Source organism: Peromyscus eremicus, chromosome 10 (genome assembly GCF_949786415.1).
Source record: "Peromyscus eremicus chromosome 10, PerEre_H2_v1, whole genome shotgun sequence".
Classification (NCBI taxonomy): Eukaryota; Metazoa; Chordata; class Mammalia; order Rodentia; family Cricetidae; genus Peromyscus; species Peromyscus eremicus.
Window position 1 is genome coordinate 26316163 of NC_081426.1, and position 22595 is coordinate 26338757.

Consider the following 22595-nt stretch of genomic DNA (forward strand, 5'->3'; position numbering starts at 1 on the left):
TGTGGCATTGGGGATTGATGCTTAGGCCTCATACTTACTGAACAGGGTATATAAGCCTGTACGGTGTAGGCTCAGAGTTTGGTTGTGTGCTTTGAGACAGTCTCACTAAGTTGCCCAGGCAGGCTTGTAGCTTTCAATCCTCCTGCCTCAACCTCCTGAGTAGCCAGGATTGTAGGCCTGTGCCTCCAGGCCATCTAGGGAGCAAGTGTCTTGGTCCTCCAGGGTGTGTGCTCTGTGGTCCCAGTGCAGCTTCCCCTGAGCATTTCCTGGCTGGAAGGTGAGAGGTTCCTGGCAGCTTTGGCATTAGTGGTCCCTGGTGAGGTAAGGGACTGCCCCCCACCTTGTCCTGGAGAACATGTCCCGCCTTCCTCAGTGCACTTGCCTCGTCTTGCGTGGGAGAAGGGATGGGACGGGCCTGGCAAGGCCCGGAGGATGAAGAGCGCCCTGGCGCCCTGGCTGGTGTTTCCATCTGACAGAGTTTCACGATTCATTATTTATTGTCATCTGATTTTCCATCAGATTAGATCCTGTCATGTTTTCCAGTGACTGGGTAGCCAATCTTCTCAGAGCCCCAGACCCGTCTCCTCCAGGGATGTGGCACCATCCACTTTGCCACAGGGTCGTTCATTGCTGTCGTTGTCCAGGGCGTCCACAGAAGAGGAGCCCACGAGATGCCCTCGGGAAAGCACACTCAGGAGGTCAGACCATGGCTCTGAGGGAGCCCTGGGTGGCTCCCGGTCACACAACGTCCCCTCTAGGCTTCTGACTGCTTTCCTCTCTGTTGCTGCTCTGGAAACACTGGCCACTCTCACCCCTGTGTTGGGCTCTCCCCACTGGCCTTCCTGTGACTTGACCCCAAGGAGTCCCACAGAAAAGCAAGCAATGGCATGCAGAGGGGGCAGGAGAGGGGTGCCCTACATGTCACCACCCTCTCCGACTGAACCAGCCTTGCAGCTTTGCTGGCTCTTAGTTTAACCGGGGTGCACACACACCACCATGCATACGGGGATTCCCCACCAATATCCATCTCCCAAAGATGAAAGAAAGCTTTGCTTCTAAAAATATTTCACCTGGCACTACAGTTGCCATGGCAACCTGTCCTTCTTAGAAGTCTCCCTAGGAAAGAGGGTTCTGGCCTGGTGGCCCATGCAGAGGAAACTCCTCAGCCAGACTTTCACCTCCTGCTATGAAGGAGGCTTGGAGAGCCCTCTGAGGGGAGCTGGGGTCCAGGGAACAGGGGCTCCCTGTGGTCTGACCTCTGATGTGACAGGAAACCAGACAGTGTTGTGCAAATGGGAGCTGTGCTGATGAGGGGATGGAGAATTTGGCAGGCCAGGGCCTGGGGTCCCAGGACATACTCCATGGCAGCTCTGTGCTAGCCATGCACTGTCCCAGAGGAGGCGTTTACACCCCCAGAGGAACACACCTCTGCAGCAAAACTCTGTATCATTCTATGGAGATTAGTGTGTCCCTGTGTGAGGAAGGCATGCAAATTAGTGAGGGCCTTATCTTTATATCTGAGATTACTGCCACCGTCATGTCCTGCAATCGGTAGGTTAATAAAACAGAGTGTTATAGGGAGTTTTATTTAACCATTAAGAACAAAATTAGGTCGGCTGGGTGTGGTGGCACACGCCTTTAATCCCAGCACTCGGGAGGCAGAGCCAGGCGGATCTCTGTGAGTTCAAGGCCAGCCTGGGCCACAGAGTGAGTTCCAGGATAGGCGCCAACACTACACAAAGAAACCCTGTCTCAAAAAACAAAACAAAACAAAAAGAACAAAATTAGGTCATTTTTAGGAACATGAGTAGAACTGCAGATCATTGTGTTAAGAGAAATAAGGCAGATTCGGTCAAATATTGTGTGTTTTCTCTCGTGTGGAATCTAAGCTAATATGATTATTTACATTCGTGCATATGTATGGTGAGCATATGTATGTATGTATGAGAGTAAGGAGGCTGCTTGGAAAGAGAAGAGGACCCAGCAAGGGAGAGAAATGAAGGTTGAAACAATCAAAGCATATGATGCGCATTATTTTATACTATGAATACATCCTTCCTAAAACACCGTTAGCACAGGGACTGACGCACTTAACCCAGGCTCCATGAAGGTGGACACAGGACACCAGGCCTCCCTACACCAACCATACTGCCATTTCCTTATAGAAGTACTGGCCAGGGTGGCATCTGTTCCTAGCTTTTCAGAGAGACCAAAGGGCCCATGAGGTCCCTGTGCTCAGGAAGGAGTCTCAGTGATCAGCTAAACTACCTAGAGATCACTGGCTGGGTCAGTGAGTCAAACCCCAGAGAGCAGCCATAGAGGAAGGATGTGACAGGTGTTAGCCACAGCAGTACCAGGTGTCATCTAATCATAGCTGAAAATGTCATGTCCTAATTCCCAGAGCCCGTGAGTCTGTTGCTGTGCATGCCCAAAGGGTCTAGGCAAATGGGATTGGGTTCCAGATCTTAAAATGGGGATCACGAAGGTGGACCCAGTATAATCTCAAAGGTTCTTAAAAGATGAAAGAAGGAGAGCCCGAGAGTACCTGCCAGCCTTGAGGATGGAGGAAGATGACGGTACCAGCCAAGGAGTGAGGGCAGCCTCTCAGAGTGAGAAAGGCAAATACACTCCCCAATAAGTGTCCCTGGGGGACACAGCTCTACCACCCTGAGTTTAGAATGTCAGACTTCAGGTCTGTGCGCTGATAAGTGTTCTATTTTAAGCCAGTTTAAGTTCTCTGGTGCCGCTGTGCGCGACCAGTTACCACCCATCGGTGGATAAAGGTCTTGTATAATAATTGAGGGACCAGCCTTAATATTATACATCCCAGGGGTCAGGAGAGAGAACTACTAATGGCGAGGACTATTTTCAGGAAATAGAATCTCAGCACACCGAGCTCTATAGTCCACTTGCTTTAATTCCTCTGGCATAACATCCTTTACACCCAGCTTCAGTTCTGTTCTCATGTCTAGCTCCTTCCTTGCCTGATTTCTCTCTATATTTATCTACTGCTTCCTCTAAGTTCTAGCTTAATTCTTTCATCTTAACTCTGCCTCTTCTAGGTCCTTTTCATCTTGTTCTTACCCAGCTAGTATTTCCCCATCTGGCTCTTCCTCATCTTCCATCTCATTTCCCTAGTCCTCTCCTCTAGCCCTTCAACCTAGTTCTTCCCTATCTCAGTTTGTTCCTCTCAAGTTCTTACCCGTCTAGTTCTTCCATTCTCTTTTCTCTTCTCTGACCCTCCATGGCCTGGAATTCCTGGTATATAAAGCCAGGCTTCCAGGGTCAAACGGAGGGGTGATAAGAATCACATTGAGAGGCAATAACCGTTAATTATCATTTGCAACCCCAAAAGGAAGTGATCAATGGGGAAATGAATTAACTAAAGGCTAAATTCGGGTAATATCTAAGAAGAGGGAATCTTATGTGCTCAACTATAATCTTAAACGTGATTAGTAGAAAATGTTAAGAATCTGTAAGTTGCTAGGTCAATGGGAGAAAATAAAACTGTCTTCTTTTTTCCTGTGGCTCCTATCTGTCCAAGCTATCTGTCGTTTTTCTGCAGGGTGGGGGAAAGTGTGCTCAGTCGCTAGGCAACCTGTGTACAGCTAGATGCCTCTGGTGATAGTTAAAGGGAGATCTGGAACCAGAGGTAAGGTTTGGGAAAGGAGGAAGTAAGGCTTAATTGGCACATCCGCCAGGCCTTCTCAAATGGGTAGTCTGTTCTTAGAAAGTACAGAGGTATCTCTGATAAGGTACTTTCCTCCATTTGGGGATGGACCTGGCCGGATGCTGCCAATGACAATAATTACAGGGAGACTTGAACTGGGGTTCTGGCTGAGCATAGCTGTCAGCACAGAAGGTTATCTAAATATTCCTAGAAGTGGTTAGATAAGGAGTTAGAGGTCTATAAAGTTAGTAAGGCTGTAAGAAAGGAGGGTCTGAGCTAAATTGTGTAAAGCTATTACTTAATGTCCACCTGACCTAGGTGGTGTCTCCTTGTGGAATTTACCTTAAATCAGGAGACTTGCATGTGGACTGTTATTACTGCTAGTCCTTGAAAGTGGCCAAGGGGATATCTGATTCCAGAGAAAGCCTTTCCTGAGGCTGTTCTCCAAATACCTGGAATGTATATGTCCAGAGAGTGATCAGTCCACACTGTTAGCTCTTCTTAGGGAAAAGTAAACTGGGAAAACTATGAAGGCACACATGATTTTCATAACAGAATACAGCTGATATATAACAAGCCAAGTAACACCAAAAACTCCTTGGGATTTGGCTTCCTCTGGAGGAATTCCCTGATTCCTCCAGGTAGTGACTTTGCCATAACCAGCTGAGTTCTTATAATATATTCCTGCGGCCTGCAGCATGAAGGCAACTGGGATATATTTTCTCTTCAAGTTGCAGAGGCTACAAGTTCAAAATCAAGGTGTTAGTGGAGCCAGATCCCTCTGAAGCCTCAAGAGAAGAGTCTGTTCTACACTTTTCTCTTACTGTCTCGTGTTGCTGGTGATATTGGTGTCCATTGTTTGTATTTCCATCACTCCCGTTTCAGTCTCTACATCTGTGTCCTCCTCCTCCTCCTCCTCCTCTTCCTCCTTTCCCCCCTCCTCCTGCTCTTCCTCCTTCCTTCTTCCTCTGTCTCTCTCTCTCTTTCTCTCTCTCTTTCTCTCTCTCTCTGTCTGTCTCTCTCTGTCTCTCTCTCTCTGTCTCTCTCTCTCTGACATACACATAGGATCCCTCTCTTTAGTGCAGGCTGACTTTACAACTCGCCATGATCCTGCCACAGCCTCCAAGTGCTGAGGTCACAGTCCCAGGCCACTGCTTGTTATCTAGGGGTCTTATATGGATAACAGCCGTATTGGATGTCCCAGTATGGCTCCATCTTGACCAAGTATATCTGCATGTTCTCTCTAAGCAGTCACATTCAGAAGTTCCAGAAAGATCATAAATTTGGGATCAAGTGAGGGAATCAGCTAACCCAGGCCAGCCACTAAGTGTTGGAAGCTCATCCCTGCAAGAGGCTTTGCCGTGAGTGGGAAAGCCATGTTCTGAATGCTGCTCTATAACACTTTGGTGGCCTGGGTTTCATGAGTTTATTCCCTTTTTAACAATACGAATTCATTGTTCCATGTGACCCTGATGGGTATTTTAAGAATCAGTGCTTTCCTGGGGATCAAGTTCATCAGGTAGGGACTGGTCTTTTTTTTTTTTAAAAAAGATTTATTTATTATGTGTACAGCATGCATGACTGCAGGCCAGAAGAGGGCACCAGATCTCATTACAGATGGTTGTAAGCTACCATGTGGTTGCTGGGAATTGAACTCAGGACCTCTGGAAGAGCAGTCAGTGCTCTTAACCTCTGAGCCATCTCTCCAGCCTGGGACTGGTCTTTTGTGGTCATTTATTCCATGTGATTGCACCATCTAAGAGCTGACTTGCACCTCATTCCTAGTCCCGTGCCTGTCTTAGAGGCTGAGGTAATTTTGCTCTTAGTGTTTCACAGTCTGGGGCTGCTATGCCGTTAGTCTGGTCGGCCTGGGAACACCACGGGCAGAGGGAAGCAGAGTGTCTCAGGCCCAGCTCCCTGCCATCAGAGAGAAGCAATTTGTATTGGAAGGCACAAAGCGTCCTTGGGCCCTGAGTTGTGTGGGGAAGAACGCTGTCTCCACCCTCCCTGTTTATATGTCCTTGCTTCAGAAGCTGCGTGCTTTGAAGGTGGCTGAGCCACACTGGGATCCTGGCCTGTCACTTCTTTGGGAGTGTTTGATCTGAACATTAGGAGCCTGCTGGGTCCAGCAAGGCCAACCTACTAAAAGCCTTAGGATGTGTTGGGGGAAGAAAGTCAGAATGGGGTGTGTGCAGTGTGTGTGTGTGTGTGTGTGTGTGTGTGTGTGTGTGTGTGTGTGTGTGCAGTGTGTGTGTGTTGACACCCTGAGGACTTCACTTTGCCTCTTCGAAGTTTCAAGGCCTCAGTCCATCAGTTTTCCAGTTGGGTTCCCTGGATCCCACCGGTTGGTGAGGAGGATCTACCCAGATGCCCTCTGTGCTGAGGCCAGCCAGCTTCTGCTAAGTGAGGATGTGGGATGGCGAGGACTGTCCTAGCTCCACCCTCTTGGCCAGATCAGCATCTGGGATGGGAAATGAAATCTTGCAGGCCACTGAGGCTAAATGAGATACTCAAGTCCAACTAGATGGGACTTACTGTGCAGGGTCCCCGATTGGAAGTCACGGCTTCATCTCATGCAGACTAGGTGTGCCTCTCCCAGACCAGTTTTGTGATGACTTAACATGCTGGAATGTACGAGCATGGGTCCAGCTCCCTGACTTGCTCACTGTCGTACCTGTCCACTCTAAACTCGTTCTCCCACTTGCTCTCCTAAAAAATGAGTTTGCTCAGGACTGGAGACGTAGCTCAGTTTGTAGAATGCTCACTTAGCATGCACACATGGTCCCGTTTCTAGCATCACATAAATCATGAGTGAAAGTTCATGTTTGCAATCCCAGCACTCAGGAGGTAGAGTTAAGATGAGATGTTAAAGTCATCCTTGGCTACATAGCAAGTTCGAGTCCAGCCTGGGATATATGAGACCCCATCTCAAAAAAAAAAAAAAAATTAAGTGAGTTTTCTAAGTGTGCATAGATTGAGTTATTTGTTCAATGATTGTTTTAAACAAAATAATCTGGCCCCTGTGTAAGCCTTAGCTGCCTCTGAGGCAGTCAGTCTTTGCTATCTGCTGCAGGATGTTGGTCACAGGCAAGTTGCCCCTTCCAAACTGGCATCCAGAATTTCTGGTACCCAGGTTGAGTCTGGGTGCAACATCTCTCAGAAGTGCCAGCCATGCAGAGTCAGGTGGTGCCCCCAATATGGCAAAGCAGCTGCCCAGGTTCGATGGAGGAGGGCGGAAGGCAGGTGGTTAGAGGCACCATGGGCTTGCAGTGTGCTTCCAGAAGAGAGGGAAAGAGAGGCATGCCTTGACCCATCAGAGGGTTTAGGCACAGGCTGGACACGAAGGAGGAACCAAAGCCCACCCCCTCCCCGGGCAGAGAGGGGTGCTTTGTGTACTCTATTCCTCTGACTGGCCCCTCACTCCCAGCTGCTGCCCTGCAAAGACAGCAGCCTCCTTTGTCACCCCTGCATTTCCCCAGTGTGCACTCTCAGGGGGCCTCTGCTAGGAGGGAAAGCGAGGCACAGCATGTCTGTCTGACACCCTGCCAATGCAGACCAGACCTGACACCCCACAGTGCTCCCCACGGGCCCTGTCAGCAGCAGCTGGGACACAGCATGTGATCAGAGGCCAGCAGCACTCACCCCCTGAGGGCTCTGAGGGCAGACACACGGAGCAGTGAGGGACCTCTGCTGACCCTTCTCACTATGTAAGGATGCGCCACCCAGGCTCTGAGCCCCCAGCAGAAACATCTTGGTCACGTGGGCAGAAGAAGGGTTAAGTGTAGGCTGACAGTGGCTGCTTAGACACCTGACATCATCAGGCCCTCCCTCTAGGCCTCAGTGTACCCTCTGAAAACAAGTGTGAGCCTGGATGAACCAGGCGGAACCTGACTTGTTCTGTCAAGGGAGGTCAAGGGCTAGGCTGCCCCTCCTGCTTTGCCCGGCTCTTCTCGAGAGCGTGGCCTGAGTGCTCCAGACTCAGCTGGAGTGCTCGGGACTCAGCTGGAGTGCTCTCGTGTCCAGATGGTGCCCTTATTTCTACTCACAGTACCTGATGGAGATGGGAGGAAAAGTAGTGAAGGGGACGCTGGGGACAGCCATGCCAGGCACTCCAGGAGAATCCCCAGCTCCGCTCTGTCTGTCACCTCGGTGACAGGGCCACACTTGTTTCCATGGGCTTCTTCACTACTAGAAAGCTGTCCCTGATCCAAGGACCAGAGTCCATCCTTCTCTCTGAAAGCACTACACGTTGTTCTGAACAGAGACCAAAGTGATTTTTACATCACAGGCAATAGAGGTAGCCCAGAAAAGTAGGAGACTCCAAGGCCAGGACCCAAGACCTCCTCCCAGGGAGCAGGGCCGTGGCCCGAGCCATCTCAACTCTGCGTTGGGGTACATATAGGTGACTAAAAAGGACTCTGGCTGCCCGGTGGTGGTGGTGGCGCACGCCTTTAATCCCAGCACTCGGGAGGCAGAGCCAGGTGGATCTCTGTGAGTTCGAGGCCAGCCTGGGCTACAGAGTGAGTTCCAGGAAAGGCGCAAAGCACACAGAGAAACCCTGTCTTGAAAAACCAAAAAAAAAAAAAAAGGCTCTGGCTGCCCCCCAGCTCAAGCCCATTGCAGATGGCTTGGGAAGGGTCTGAGCAGTCTCTCAGATAACAGGGTGGAAACTGAGTCAGACCAGACTCTCAGCACAATGCCACCATCCCGGCTCTCCGCTCCTGGCCTGACTCATCAGGTCTTCCTCAGAGGTGTCTGGGGTCAAGCCCTGTCCTGCGTTATGACCCCAGCGGCAAAACTTTGGACCTGTTGGAAAGTGCTCAGGCTGACCTCCTCTTTCCACTGTTTCTTGAAAGGACTCGAGTTTTCTAGAAGGTTAATGGAGAATTGCTTTCAGGCTTCTAGCGGTAAAAATGCCACCTGCTGCTAGCCACCTGACATAGGTCCTTCCCGGGCGGCAAGGGTCAGCATACTTGATGGGCACCTGAAAAGCAGGAACTCGGGATGGACACAGCTCCATAAAAGCGGCTGAGTAAAACAGACACCAAGAGCAAGGGCTCAGGGGCCCCCTCTCCTGTTGCCTCATAGTTTCAGACCCCCAGACCGGCCAGGCGGCCCCGCCCAGAGCTGCTCATCCGTTCAAACTCCTAGCCACCTCCCTCTGCCCCTCTGCCTCTGAGCAGCTGCAGTTTCTGCAGCAGCTGGGAGAGCTGCCGTGTGACCTCAGACCCCCCCCCCAAAGGAACCCGCTTTTGACTGGCCCTAGGTCTCAGTTGCTGCTTTTCTTGTATTAATATAGTTACAAATTTCCTGTTGAACTTAATGTCTGTGGAAGACTTAGCATGAGCTGTGTTGATAAGACATTGGTTTTTGGTTTTTTTGTTTGTTTGTTTTGTTTTTAATGACTGAATATTCATTGTTCTCAGGTCCTCCTTGCTGCTGAGTTTATTCCGAGTAGAGTCTGGGAATAGAGTATACAGATCATGAAAACTTTCGGACCCTCAAGGCATACATAAGCTTGAGAACTGCAGCCCCGTGACAACATAATCCAAATGCTTGGTCCTGGCCTTGGGGTAAACTCCATCCTGGTAGAGCCCCTTTTGAAGGGTGTGGTGGGAGGTAGAAGCCATGCAGCCGTTATCATAACTGTGTAGGGTGGGTACTAGATGCTAGGCAAGCACTCAGTGAGCCACTCCCTAGCCTTGGTTGGGATCTGCTAGGGGTGGCCTTCAGAAACCATAAAGTGACGTAACGCCATTATTTTTCCTAGTTTGAGGAATACTGTGTTAGTTTTTAATTGCAGATGTAATATAGCTCACCTTCCATACACACTGATTCTACTTCGTAAAAACTCAGACAACCACTGTTCAAAAACACATGAGATAGCCAGGCAGTGGTGGCTCACACCTTTAATCCCAGCAAATGAGAGGCAGAGGCAGGTGGATCTCTGTGAGTTTGAGGCCAGCCTGGTCTACAGAGTGAGTTCCAGGACAGCCAGAGCTGTTAATACCAAGAAACCCTATCTCGAAAAACTGAAAAGAACAAAAACAAAAACAAAAAAGCACATGAGAAAATTACACTTATATTAAACATGTTCAAACTTCTTTACATTTCCTAAGTAATAATGCTATGTATATAACATTTCTATTATTTGGATTGTGTTATGATAAGAGAGTTATGATAATTGAGATATGATTTGAAATACACAAAAGGATGTGTACAAGTCTATGCATATAGTATGCCTTTGCATTTTATTTGTTTTTTACAGATTCATGTGTGTGCAGGTGTGTGTGCATCGTGTGGAGGCCAGAGGCCAGCGGCCAGCCTCGGGCTCCTCGGACACTGTCTGCCTTTTCCTCTCCTCTCCTCTCTTCTCCTCTCCTCTCTTCTCCTCTCCTCTCTTCTCTTCTCCTTTCTCTCTCTCCCTCTCCTCCTCCTCCTCCTCGTCCTCGTCCTCCTCCTCCTCCTCCTCCTCCTTCTTCTTCCTCTCTCTCTCTCTCTCTCTCTCTCTCTCTCTCTCTCTCTCTCTCTCTCTCTCCAGGGTCTCTGGCTGCCCTGGAACTTGAAACTTGACCTCACCAAGTAAGCTAGGTCAAATGGCAAAATCCTAGGTCAAATCCTCCTTCCTCTGCCTCCCTAGTGCTAGGATTTAGAAGTGTGTACGTTTTTAAAGTAGTAGTAGTAGTTGTTGTTTTTTTAATAGTTCTAGGGATCAAACTCAGGTCCAAATACCTCTTCCTTACTCCATTTCCCAAGTGCTGGGACTTCAAGCATGGACACCTTGGTTTTGTGGTCCCGGGAAATTGAACCCATGGATTCATGCATTCTAGGAAGCAGTCTACCAACTAAGCTACAACATCAGCCCTACCACATCATTTTATAGAGGGGCCTTGAGCATCTTTGGGGATTCTGGAACAGCTCTCTAAAAATACTGCATTTAATACATCTTTCCAATGTGGATTTTCTTTTTGTGAGATTTCTAGACTCACTGTGACCAAGTCTCAGTAGGTGTTCAGCTGTTTCCACCCACAGCTGGGGTGGGATTGTCCATGGGCTCTGTTCGATCAGCCTCAATGCTGCTGCAGAAATGTGGCCTAAGGACCAGCATCTCCTCCTCCAGGGGCAGCATGTATATAGAGATGGCATGGAGTGTGACCATGACTGGTTGTTGGGACCTTGGGGCTAGGTGGGTCCTGCCTTCTGTATGTGTGGTTGGTCTCAGAGAATGCCCACCCAGGACTCTCCAGTCCCTCGTCTTCTGTAGCAGTTCTGGCCTTGCCTTCTGCCTGTCAGTCTGCTCACCATGCCGTTGGTACCAGGCTTGTCTTCTTCTTGAATGCTACACACTTCCTTTTGTTGTAGGGAAGGAACAGGACCCCTTGGCTTGTGTCAGAGGTTCCTCCACCAACGTGCCCCTCCGCTCCCCACTTCACCACTCCTTCCCACATCCTGCCCTCTGTGTGGGACCCGCCACCCTGTGCTGTAACACGAATTGCCAAATGGCCTTATTAATAGAAAACCCAGGGCCAGATATTGGGGTGAAAGCTGAAAGATCAGAGAGACAGAACAGGCCAGCCATGTTCTTACCTCTTTGAAATCCTCAGCCTCAAAAGAGTGAGTTCCTGTTTCTTCACACCTTATGTAACTTTCTGTGCCCAGACACCACTTCCTGGGATTAAAGACGTGTGGGCTTCCCAGTACTGGGATTAAAGGTGTGTGCCACCACTGCCTGGCTCTGTTTCCAGTGTGGCCTTGAACTCACAGAGATCCAGACAGATCTCTGCCTCCTGAGTGATAGGATTAAGGGTGTGTGCCACCACTGTCTGGCCTCTCTGTCTAATCTAGTGGCTGGCTCTGTCCTCTGATCCCCAGACAAGTTTATTAGGGTACACAGTATGTCACCACACTGTGCTAACCAGAGGGCATGCACCAGCCCCTCACATCATTCACTTTTACTTACCCCACCTTGTCTCCCTGGGGAGGACTCTCCCTGCCTTTCTCTGTGAATAGACAACCCCATTGCTGACCCTAGTTCCTCCCCTAATGGTGTGAGACAAGTACATCCTTTGTCCCCGGGATCAGAACATGGGCCCTAAGAAATATGCACACAGGCTGGAGAGATGGCTTGGAGGTTAAGAGCACTGGCTGTTCTTCCAGAGGTCCTGAGTTCAATTCCCAGCACCCACATGGTGGCTCAAAACCATCTGTAATGAGATCTTGTGCCCTCTTCTGGTGTGCAGGCGTACATGCACGCAAAATACTGTATACATAATAAATAAATAAATCTTTTAAAAAAAAAAGAAATATGCACACAGGTGTCCTGTTTACTGACAGGTCAAATAGAGGAGCAGTGACCATCCCCCTGTTCATCACGTGGGAGGATGTCTGGCTACTTGGGCGTCAGAAACTGGGGGTCATGTTGAGGTGGGCCTGCAGCCAGCAAGCCCCAACTGAACCCTCCTGGCTGGAGAGCCAGCTGCTGGGTCCAGCTGTTGACTGGGTGTTCTGGTTGTTTGCCCAGGAAGGTGGCAGGTGCTTCAGTGCTGGGGTCCTCAGCACCAAGACTCTGGCACAGATAGATCCAAATATTCTAGAATTCTCTTGCCTGATGGCCCCAAGGAGTCCTTTTTTAAAAGAAACATATAGAATAATGGGTTTCATTAGGTCGTTTCCACATGTATGCATCATATGCTTTGCTACACACCACATCACCCTTGCTCATTCCACCTCCTGCTCGTCTCTTTTCTCTCCCCAAATAGTCCCCCTCCTATTCCCATACTTTTTTTTTAATCCATATTCTGCTCTGGAGAGAAAATACGATACTTACCTGAGCCTGGCTTGTTTTACCTAACATGATGACCTCCAGTTCCATCCATTTTCCTGCAGGCGATATAACTCATTGTGTCTCTCTACCATTGGTCCCAAATGGAATTTAGGCTGGTCCTGTGTCTTGGCTATTGTGATTGGTGTCATAATAAACACGGATCTGCGGGTGTCTCTTAGAGTCTGCTGAGTGTATGCCCAGAGTGACACTGTCTCATGACTTTTTTGTCCCCCAGATCCACATTACTGGGTCGTTGTGTGCAGTAGCTGAAGCTGAGCCTTGATACCCCGAGTACCGGGTACACCACTAGTGATTCAGAGGAAAGGCCGGGCCAGCAGTTGGAGATGGAGTCAGGCCCCTATTCTGCCCCTCAGGTGCTAAGCCCTGAGCCTGCAGCTTGACACTCTTTCTCCTGCAGGGAGGGAGGGAGGGCCGCTGTCTACCTGCCGTTCCAGGGAGGCCCAGAGTACCTGCCAGTGGCTCCAGTGACCTCCAGACACCGGATCACTCAGGGCTGCAGTTACTCTGGCCTGTGAGGAGGGGCTGGATATTAGCCCAACGCCTCTGCAGTCCTCCGGGACACAGTGTGCAGTAGATGTTCCCCTCAGCTCCCCACTGCTTGGGTCCTGTGCAGCCGGCCAGCCTGGTACTGCTGTGAGCTCAGGACACACTCAGAACAGTGACCAAGTTACGTCCACCCACAAGTACCTTGCCTGCTGTGGGAGAAATCTGCTCTCTCAAAATATGCATTCTTTTTTTTTTCTTACTTTTAATTTTATATCTTGGGTTGCATATTTCCTTCATCTAAGAAAAGTCTTTGCTGATTATTTCTAAAACAAGGCATTTCAGAAAACTTTAGCAGACAGGCACTGGGAAAATCACGAGCCCATGTCAGCCTGGCTATCCATGCCAGCATTAAAGCAGCAGCAGGGTCGCAGGCCAGCTGCCCACGGAGGCCGCTGTGGACACCGGCCAGGCTAGCAAGAGGGGAAAAAAGGACTCCTGTGCTACTGTGTGAGTCGTGAGAGGGAACAGGCCCGTGCACAGGAGCCCCAGTTGACTGGAAGTGAGTGGCCATGTTCTGTGTGTGTGTGTGTGTGTGTGTGTGTGTGTGTGTGTAGATGTGGCCATGCTCTGCAAGGGGGCGGTGGAGATTAACAGGAAGAGGGTCTAGAGTAGGTATGGCAACAAGAGAGTGGCCTTGACTGTGGCAAGGGAGTCTCCAGGCAGACTTTGGAGAGGGAGTGGTGTTGAATTGAGCCTCAGAGAGTAAGTGGCATGAGAACTTGAGGGGTTATAATGCTCCAGGCATCGGGATGTACATGACGGGAAGAGAGGCCCCAAGCAGGGGTGCACAAGTGTTTGCAGGGCAAGGGACAGTTGGCATGACTAGGGATGGGCATGGAGTTAGCCGAAAGTATTGATTGTCCTGGGATGGCTGCGAGATGAGAGGAGTCCTGCTGTCTTCTCAGGTATCTGTGCTCCACCCAGCATGGCCTGCTGTGACCTAGTAGAGCTGGTACCCTCTGTGCAGGCAGGCACTGGAGTTGGGCTCTCCACAGCCCCCTGCCGTTCTAGCCAGTCCCCCTTCCCTCCCATGGACTCAGCTGGACATGTGTGGGCCGCAGCCTTGGCCAGGAGCATTGCCGGACGCTGTCTAGGGCACCGATCACTCTCTGGGGTGGTTCTCTGCCATCGGCAGTCCAGACAGCAGAGACTCTCGCCTGGTTGGTTACAGCAACTCTGTCTCTCTCGTTAGATGATTCCGGGGATGACGACGAAGAGCCTGCCGCCCCAGGTGACAAGAGTGAGCTCCACCACACCCTTAAGAACCTCTCATTGAAGTTAAATGACCTCAGCACATGCAATGACCTCATTGCTAAGCATGGCGCCGCACTCCAGCGCTCCCTGAATGAGCTGGACAGCCTCAAGATCCCATCGGAGAGCGGGGAGAAGCTGAAGGCTGTGAACGAGCGGGCCACCCTCTTCCGCATCACCTCAAATGCTATGATCAACGTAAGTGCTCCCCACCAGCGACCAGGAGACTCCCCGAAGGGGAAGGGGCTCCCCATCAGCTCCAGGTCCCAGAGCGGGTGGGTGCTTGACAGGCCTCCGATGCCTGGGGCTTCCGAGTGGTTTTCCGAAGCCAACACCCCCACCACGTGGCAGCATGCTGTTTATGTCATCTCCTCCATCCAGCCATTAACTGCTGAAGATATTTATTTTTTATTATTCTTTGTTCGGGGAGCCGAGGACAGAACTTAGAGCCTCACACATGGTAGGCAAGTGCTCTTTCATGAGGCTGTAATCTTCCACCCAAGGACAAACATTTATTTATTTATTCTGTGTATGTGTGTGTGCGCTCACAAGCATGGCAGCTTATGAACTGTTCTCTTCTTCAGCTGTGGAGATTCCGGGACTGGCAGCCTTAGTGAGTGGCAAGTGCCTTAACTACTGAGCCATCTTACCAGCTCCAGCAAGGTCTAGCCCAGTGTCTTAGCCAGGGTTTCCATTGCTGTAATGAAACACCATGACCAAAAAGCAAGCCGGGGAGGAAAGGGTTTATTTGGCTTACACTTCCACATTGCTGTTCATCATTGAAGGAAGTCAGGACAGGACCTCAAACAGGACAGGACCCTGGAGGCAGGAGCTGAGGCAGAGGCCGTGGAGGAGGGCTATTCTACTTACTGTCTTGCTCATCATGGTTTGCTCAGCCTGCTTTCTTATAGAACCCAGGACCACAGCTCAGGGATGGCATCACCCACAGTGGGCTGGGCCCTCCCCAATCAATCACTAATTAAGAAAATGCCCTGGAACCAGATGTTAAGGAGGCATTTTCTCAACTGAGGTTCCCACCTTTCAGATGACTGTAGCTTGTGCCAAGTTGACGTAAAACTAGCCGTGATAGCCAGGCTGGTGTGCGACTCACTCTAGCCAAGCTGGCCTCAAATCCGTTGCAATCCTTTCACCTTAGCCTTCCTTTGACTTATCGGAGAAAAAGGAGTTGCGGTGGACCCTGCTCAAGGCCCGCATGGGTGGAGAAAGCCAAGGCCAAAAGTTGAGAAACGTGGCGCATGCCTTTAATCCCAGCATTCGGGAGGCAGAGCCAGGTGGATTTCTGTGAGTTCGAGGCCAGCCTGGTCTACAGAGTGAGTTCCAGCTAAGGCGCAAAGCTACACAGAGAAACCCTGTCTCGAAAAAAAAAAAAGTTGAGAAGCCAGTTCAGTGGGCCTGCCCAGCCTACATAATGGGGACATTGCTGTGACCCTGGGCCTCGCAGCTGCTCTGCCTCTTTCCCTGTGTATACCCCAAAACATGGGGACAGGAGGAGATACGTGTGTGGGGTGGCTAGGACTTCCTTAGTCAGAGGGTAGTGGAGCTGGGCCTGCTGATGGTCATGCCAACCCAATCATAGAGAGAACAAGTGGCCAGTCTGTAAACTGAGACACTCAGCTGCGGGAGTCCACCACCCTTCCTGGCCCCAGAGTCTCTGTTGTTGGGAATAGGAGCTAGGAAGAATTCTCTATGGTAGGAGTACAGTATTTGATGATACTTCTAGACCTTTCTTCAGTCTGCTGCTGGTGTTCCCCAGCCCTCCACCCTGCACAGTCGGGTCTGCCTACCATGGACTCATCCCATTGACTCCCCTGGAGGTGTGCATCGAAGCCAGAGGTACCAAGCTTAAAGAGCCAGCATGTCATGGAGCTGAGGCAGAGACAGCGTCCAGACATGGAGACTGCTACAAAGAACTCAGGGGTCTCCAAATACAGCTCAGGGGTATCAGATTATCGGGCAACAACAGGCAATGCCAGGGTCCAGGATAGCCCCATCTGGGGCTCCAGGCCCTGCAGCTCAGAGGTCAGGGCAGGTCCAAAATCTACCCCAGATTGCTTCCTCAGTGTGCCAGCAGCATGACTGTGGGGTCAAGGGGCCACTCATCACCCACATCTGCTCGGCTATGCTCAGGCCTGGGCCTGGCCAGGGCTTGGCAGTTGGTGACCTGGGACCCCAGGCTGAGCACAGACGGGAGCACCCTCCTCCAGACACCTTGGCAGTATGTCCCCCACATGCTTATGCCAGGGTCTATCCTCAGACCCCATGGTGCTCAGGGCTGTGTCCAGCAACCAGTGATAAACACAGTGAGGGCTGCTGGGCGGCAGTGCTGGATGTAGCTGCCCTGTGCGTGGCTCCCATCGGGCTGCCTCCACTCACTGTGCTCTTTCTAGTTCACGCCTACGGGCCCTGGTCAGTGACCCACTCAGATACTGAGTGTTTAGTGCCATGATGTGTGTGTGTGTGTGTGTGTGTGTGTGTGTGTGTGTGTGTGTGTCTCCATCCTGCTGCGCCTACCCTGTCCCATCTGTCTGGGAGTCGCCCCTGCCCACACTGCCTTCCACCACGATGGAAGTTGCTGGGCCTGGGGAGGTTTGACTTCTCTAAGATGGTGATCCTCGTAGATCCTGTAGTGAAGTCTAGTGAAGTCTTTTATCATCAGTGTTTACAAAGCCATAAAACAGCCCCTAGTGTGTAACGAAATGCTCTACAGGACACATAGCTCCCCCCACCCCACCCCATCCCACCCCACCCCACCCCTGGCTCAGTTCTGAGGCCTGTTTCCAGTTCTAGCCCTCCAAGGAATCATGGGACAGTCTGCCTCAGGTGGTAGGCACTGCGCCATGGAGTGGCTAACAGGAACCTGACCTAGGCCACCTCATCAGGGGATAGGGTGAAGGCTAGTTGACAGACACTTGTAGCCCATGCTAGCCCAGAGGCCCAGCTTGTTCTTGGGGAGCTTCATGAGCACCACTCCTTACCTGGCCAGACGGGGTCTGCTCTGGGAGGGTGCTTGCGTGGCTGGCAGACACCACGTGTCCAGACCCTCACTGGGTGCCAAGGGGGTCCACAGGCAAGCTTGCCTGGGGGTCATGGGACATAGGGGTCACCCCTGGCCGGGGCTTGGCGTTTGTGCTGATATGAGGAGGCCAGCGGCACCTGAAGCTGAGACACCACGGGTGTTTTCTACTCCTGCTCTCGAGAGACCCAGAAAAGCCTCCCGAGCTCCCAGAGTCACCAAGCTGGGATGCCAAGCCAGAACTGTGGGGTGACCCAGTACAGGAATCATGGCTCCTGAGGGTCAGACCCATGGGGTGTGCAGAGGACTCCTCCTGCCTGGCTCACTCTCTGGGGCCTTGGCATGATGAGATGTCTGTCTCTGGGGCTGGAGCCAAGGCCGTGCACATGCTAAGCATGACTCTACCACTACACCACGTTCCCAGCCAAATCCCTTTGGTACGTCTTTCAGTCCATTGTTCACCTTGTGCTGCCCTGGGCCCTCGGATAGCTGTGGCTGAAGGCTGGGGACTCAGAGATGGAAATCACCCCCAGCTGTTTTCAGAAGGTACAAGCCACCCCTGCCCAGCCCCTCAAATGCAGCTCCAAAGTGATCCTGCCGCTGTGGACGGCTGGCTGCCTTTTCAATCCCCACCCTGCACTGACGGATATGAGTTGAAGCTTCCAGCAGCCCCACACCCAAGTCCGGAACTCCCCTTACACTGACCCCTCGAATGGAGGAGATTCTCCCCTCCCCAATCCACCCTGGCCCTAGCAAGTGCCTGTGTTTTCCACATTAGTTCCGCCTGTGCCTTGGTCCTAATACAGCAAAAAGTGTGAGCTGGACAAGCCCTGCTGGGAACCCCACCCCACCCAAGGCCGAGAAGCAAACAGCAGCTTCTTACCCGGGCGAGGCTGCCACTTCACCCCCACTTCCCCCAGATGATGACGAATCTGGCATCATTTGGTCTCCAGAAGGAAGAGTCTTTTACAGTCCTGAAAGTGAGCTGGATCATAGGCCTTTTGGTTCCAGACTACCAGTGAGACACGTGAGGGAGGTCCCCGCACAGTTCCCAAGCGCCCAGGCTCTGTGGCTAGTGGAACAGGCTCTCCAGCCCACTGCCCCCCAAAAGGCAAGATGGTATCCTTACCTCCCGCCCAGTATACTCCTCCCTGTGTCTGAGGACACCAAATGACACCGAAATGCCTTTGCTGGTGCTATGCTGTCCTTACCTGCAGTGACTCTGTGGCCGTGTGGCTGCATAGTTAGGGAGGCCCTGCCCAGTGGGCATATTACCAAACCTTAATGAGCCCTCCCCAGGCCAGTGTGCAGGACTCAGCAGGAAACAGCAGACCCTTCCTGTCCCTGGAGCTCACAGCCGGGCAATCTTTCCTAGTGATGCATTGTCTCACGTGTATCAGTGGCGGACCTTCAGGGTGGGGTGGGGTGGGGAGGATCCAGTGGAAAGAGAGTTCCGGAAGTCATTCCAGGTCCAGCCAACCACAACCTCACGGGAGAATGACTCTCGGGGTTCCAGTCATGGACACCTCTCTTCCCTGGGAGCAGAGAACAGAGGTGGTGGCCGCGGAACAGGCCCTGGCAGGAGAGAGGAAGGGTCAGGGTCATGGTGCTGAGGTGAGCCCAGGTCTTTGTGATTCCAGAGCAGCCACAGCCTGCTGCCTCATGGGAGGAAATCAGCCCATACCTCCCGTTGGTTGGATGTGGGAGGGCAGGAAAACCTCACCCAAGCTTCCTTTCCTGCCTCCCCTCCTCAGCATCCAACAGCATCCATGGGCCCATAGCGTTTCATACGCTGTTCATGGCAGCACTTGGCCCGTACTCCCTGAAAGGGCAGGACCTTGGCAGCCCCACGGTCCTGTGACCCCTGTGCCTGGTACAGGGCCCAGCACACAGGGCTTCATCACACCAGAGAGAGAGAGAGAAACCAAGGGAAAATATGAAAGAAAGTCGGAGCAAATGAATGGCTTGCTCGGTGTCTGGCAGAATTCCCCAGCGGATAATTATTCAGCTGATAACCGCCAACCCAGCAAATCCTGCTTGAATGATTGCTTGGGTAGCTGTGAATTAGCCCTGCCCCTTAGGGAAAATCTCAGCACTGTTAGATTAGCTTGGGATCGTGGAAGACCCTTGAACTCCTGTGAACCGTGGTGAGGGGCTTCGCCAAGTTCAGCACGGGGACGTGTCCCTCGCTGTCCCCGTTTTCCAAGCCTAGGAGCCAGGGCACGCCTTGCAGCATAGCATGAGGCAAGGGACTGGGTGTGAGCATGCTGCATGCTCACGCTTTGGCGCTGGGTCCTGTAACACAGAGGGAAGAAAGCCGTCAGGTTCCCTCGTTCCTGCTGATGCCGCTCAGCTCTGTGATGGGGCCAGATGCTTTGAAAAACAGGCCTGTGGTGTGGTGGGGGGTTCGTCTGCCTGCTTGCTGACCCCTGTAGTCGTCCCTCTTCTGCCCAAGACTCCGTTCCTCACTCTAGCCGTGTGAAGTTGGTGTCGCTACAGCTTCATTGGCGGCGGCGGCGGCAGCATCTCTATTACTTGGGTCCCCAGAGTGGTTGTTTTTGTCTCTCTTCCTCTTACATTTGAGCAAGTCTTCCTGCTTGGAGAATGGGCTGGCAGTGAGGCCAGGACAGATATCTGTAGACATTTCCTGGATCCTGGGGGGACAGAGAAAAGGGGGCTGGTGCCAGAAAAAATGCCCAGTGCCACTCTGACGTGAAGACGGAGCCAACTGAGATGCCTCCTGGGTGGGAACAAAGGCCATCAAAATGGCCCTCGAAGTGCAAGCCCAAACCAGGAGAATGAGGATGCTTGCTCTGACACCCACCGCTTACCCCAGTTCCGGAGGGACTCCCCCAGAATCTTTCCCCAGAAGAGGGCTTGTGCAGACAAAAAGCGGGCCAAGCTGACTCGAGGTGAAGGCCCGTAAAAGACTGGAGAGCGTCCAAGCACACATCAGGGATAGAGAGCGGGGAGGCAGGACGAACTTGAACTCTGCGGAAGCAAGCATCTCACACACCCGGGCCCCTCCAGAAGAGCTGGGGGAGTGGGAACCTGGAAAACCTTTTTTTTTTTTTCTTTTCTCGAGACAGGGTTTCTCTGTGTGTCAGTCCTAGCTGTCCTGGAGCTTGCTTTGTAGACTAGGCTGGCTTCGAACTCACAGAGCTCTGCCTGTCTCTGCCTCTGGAGTGCTGGGATTAAAGGCGTGGTGCGCCGCTGCCACCGCCACTAGCCAGGTACCTGAACATTTTTGACACAAGGTTGTTGAGAGAGCCCACTGAATAAGGGCACCTGATGGGCTTGACCTGGAAAGACAGACAGTTGGAGAGGCTGCAATGTCAGAACATAAGGGGGGTTAGGGGGTGTTAAGGGGAGACAGATACCCGGACGGGGCATTAGTGGGTGCAAGCAGAGGGGTACATACCGCACCGTTAAGTACTTCGCTTCATAGAAATTAAAAAGCCATGAGGGTCTCTATCTGGGGCGATCACACAAAGAAGGAACATGACAGAAGAGGCCAGTTGCTATTGGGAATGGCGGGGACTTCCCCAAAGCCTCATCTGGTTCATCAACCAGGAGGCACATGGGGCTCCTTGGGCCAGCCCAGCAGGGGATCAATGTAAGATGCAGCATTACCCTGGTCCTTCTGGGACTGTGGAGCAGGCTCTTGCTAGCTGACCAGCATTCTGTCCCTGACAGCTTGCTCACTTCGGGTCTGGGGAGGTGGATTAAAAATAGATTCCAGAATTGTCTGAAATCAGCTAGCAAACCGGCAGCCAGATGGTGCGCATTCCTCCTGCAAGGGGTGAACTATTTTGAATATGGAAAGGCTATTTTGGAGTTTTAATTGAAGCATAGAGAGCTGCCTCCCCAACACTGAACATGAATCACAGCCAGGAGGGCCCACCTAGGTTAGGGGAGGCCTAGAACCTCGGTGTTAACCCAGGCCATGATGTCCAGACCAGAGTGGCCTGGCCTCATTACTCTGGAGCTTGACCTGGAGGGGACCAGGAAGGACAGATGACAGAATAATGGCTTCACCAGGCCACGGGGGCTCTGAACTGACCCCAGTACCCCCATTACAGGCTCTGGACACCTAAGATGGACAGGCATCTTCCAAAATAGTAATCTCTGGTTCAGGCAGTGCCGCTGTGAGGTTGCATTCAGCTCGGACTTCTTATATACATAGGGCCAGGGGGACAGCAGGACCCTCTTGGTCCCAGTGTGTCTACTCACTCTGGGGAAGTGGGGACACTTGGGGACCCTGTGTGTCCCCGCCATTTCCTTTCCATTTACCACCTTTGAGCTCCCAGGCCATTGAAAAGCAAAGATATCTCCAGGGAATCTGGGGCCACATGAGGATCAGCCTGATAGCCACACAGCCTCAACCCCGGCATCTTGGAGAGACATCTACCCAGGAGCTGAGACACCTAAGTACCTCTATAGAACAGATATCAGATGCATGGCAGGTCCCAGCAGGTCTTGGCCTAGCCACAAATGGAAACAGCCACACACATACACACACACACACACGCACACACACACACACACACACACACACACATACACACACACATACACACACATACACACACACACACACACACACACACACACACACACACACACACACACCACACACACGCCCCAGCCTCTCCTCACCCAGGCTTATCAGGTTCTATTGTGGAATAGTGGCTGCAGACAAAGCCAGCCACATGGACTGGACCTTCTCTCTGGACAACTGGCCATCTCCCACCTCCTGTGTGAGCCCAGTGGCTGCTCAGCTCAGCTCCCAGTCATCCCCATATCATGGAGGATGAAGGTATTAATGGAGATTGAGTTTTAGAGTGGACACTGACATCCAGGCCCAGCAGGGTTCTCACTCTACAGACCCTCCCGTGAGCTTGAGAGGCTGCCACAGGCCACACATAGGCCAGGCAGAGGGCCAGATAAACTGACCTGTGGCTGCTGCTCCTGCCTGTGTGAGGAACTGTGAGGTCACCAGCAGGATTAGGATTAGGAATAGCAAAAGCGATTAGAATTTGCCCTTCCCCAGGTACAGCAGGCAGAGGTTTCCAGGTCAAACTGTGTATCCCATGGACACCTGCTAAGAAGAAAGGGAAAGTCCCCAGCGGGTGGGCAAGGCCCAGACGTTCCATCCTGGAGCCAAGTGAGGCCAGGCCTACGTGGGAGACCTGCCTTTTTGTGGTTCTCAGTCTGTGTTGTGGCAGCCCCATATGCCTTCCCCACAG

The 22595-nt window shown here is 51.9% G+C and overlaps 1 protein-coding gene across 2 annotated transcripts in view; it reads left to right on the forward strand.

The window, feature by feature from the left end:
- Osbp2 (oxysterol binding protein 2) overlaps window positions 1–22595 on the forward strand; it is a 163635-nt gene that overhangs the window by 123308 nt on the left and 17732 nt on the right. For both annotated transcript variants that reach the window (XM_059275610.1, XM_059275611.1), the window contains exon 3: window positions 14254–14510. In XM_059275610.1, the coding sequence (XP_059131593.1) occupies window positions 14254–14510 (257 nt within the window). The remainder of the gene's footprint in view (window positions 1–14253; window positions 14511–22595) is intronic.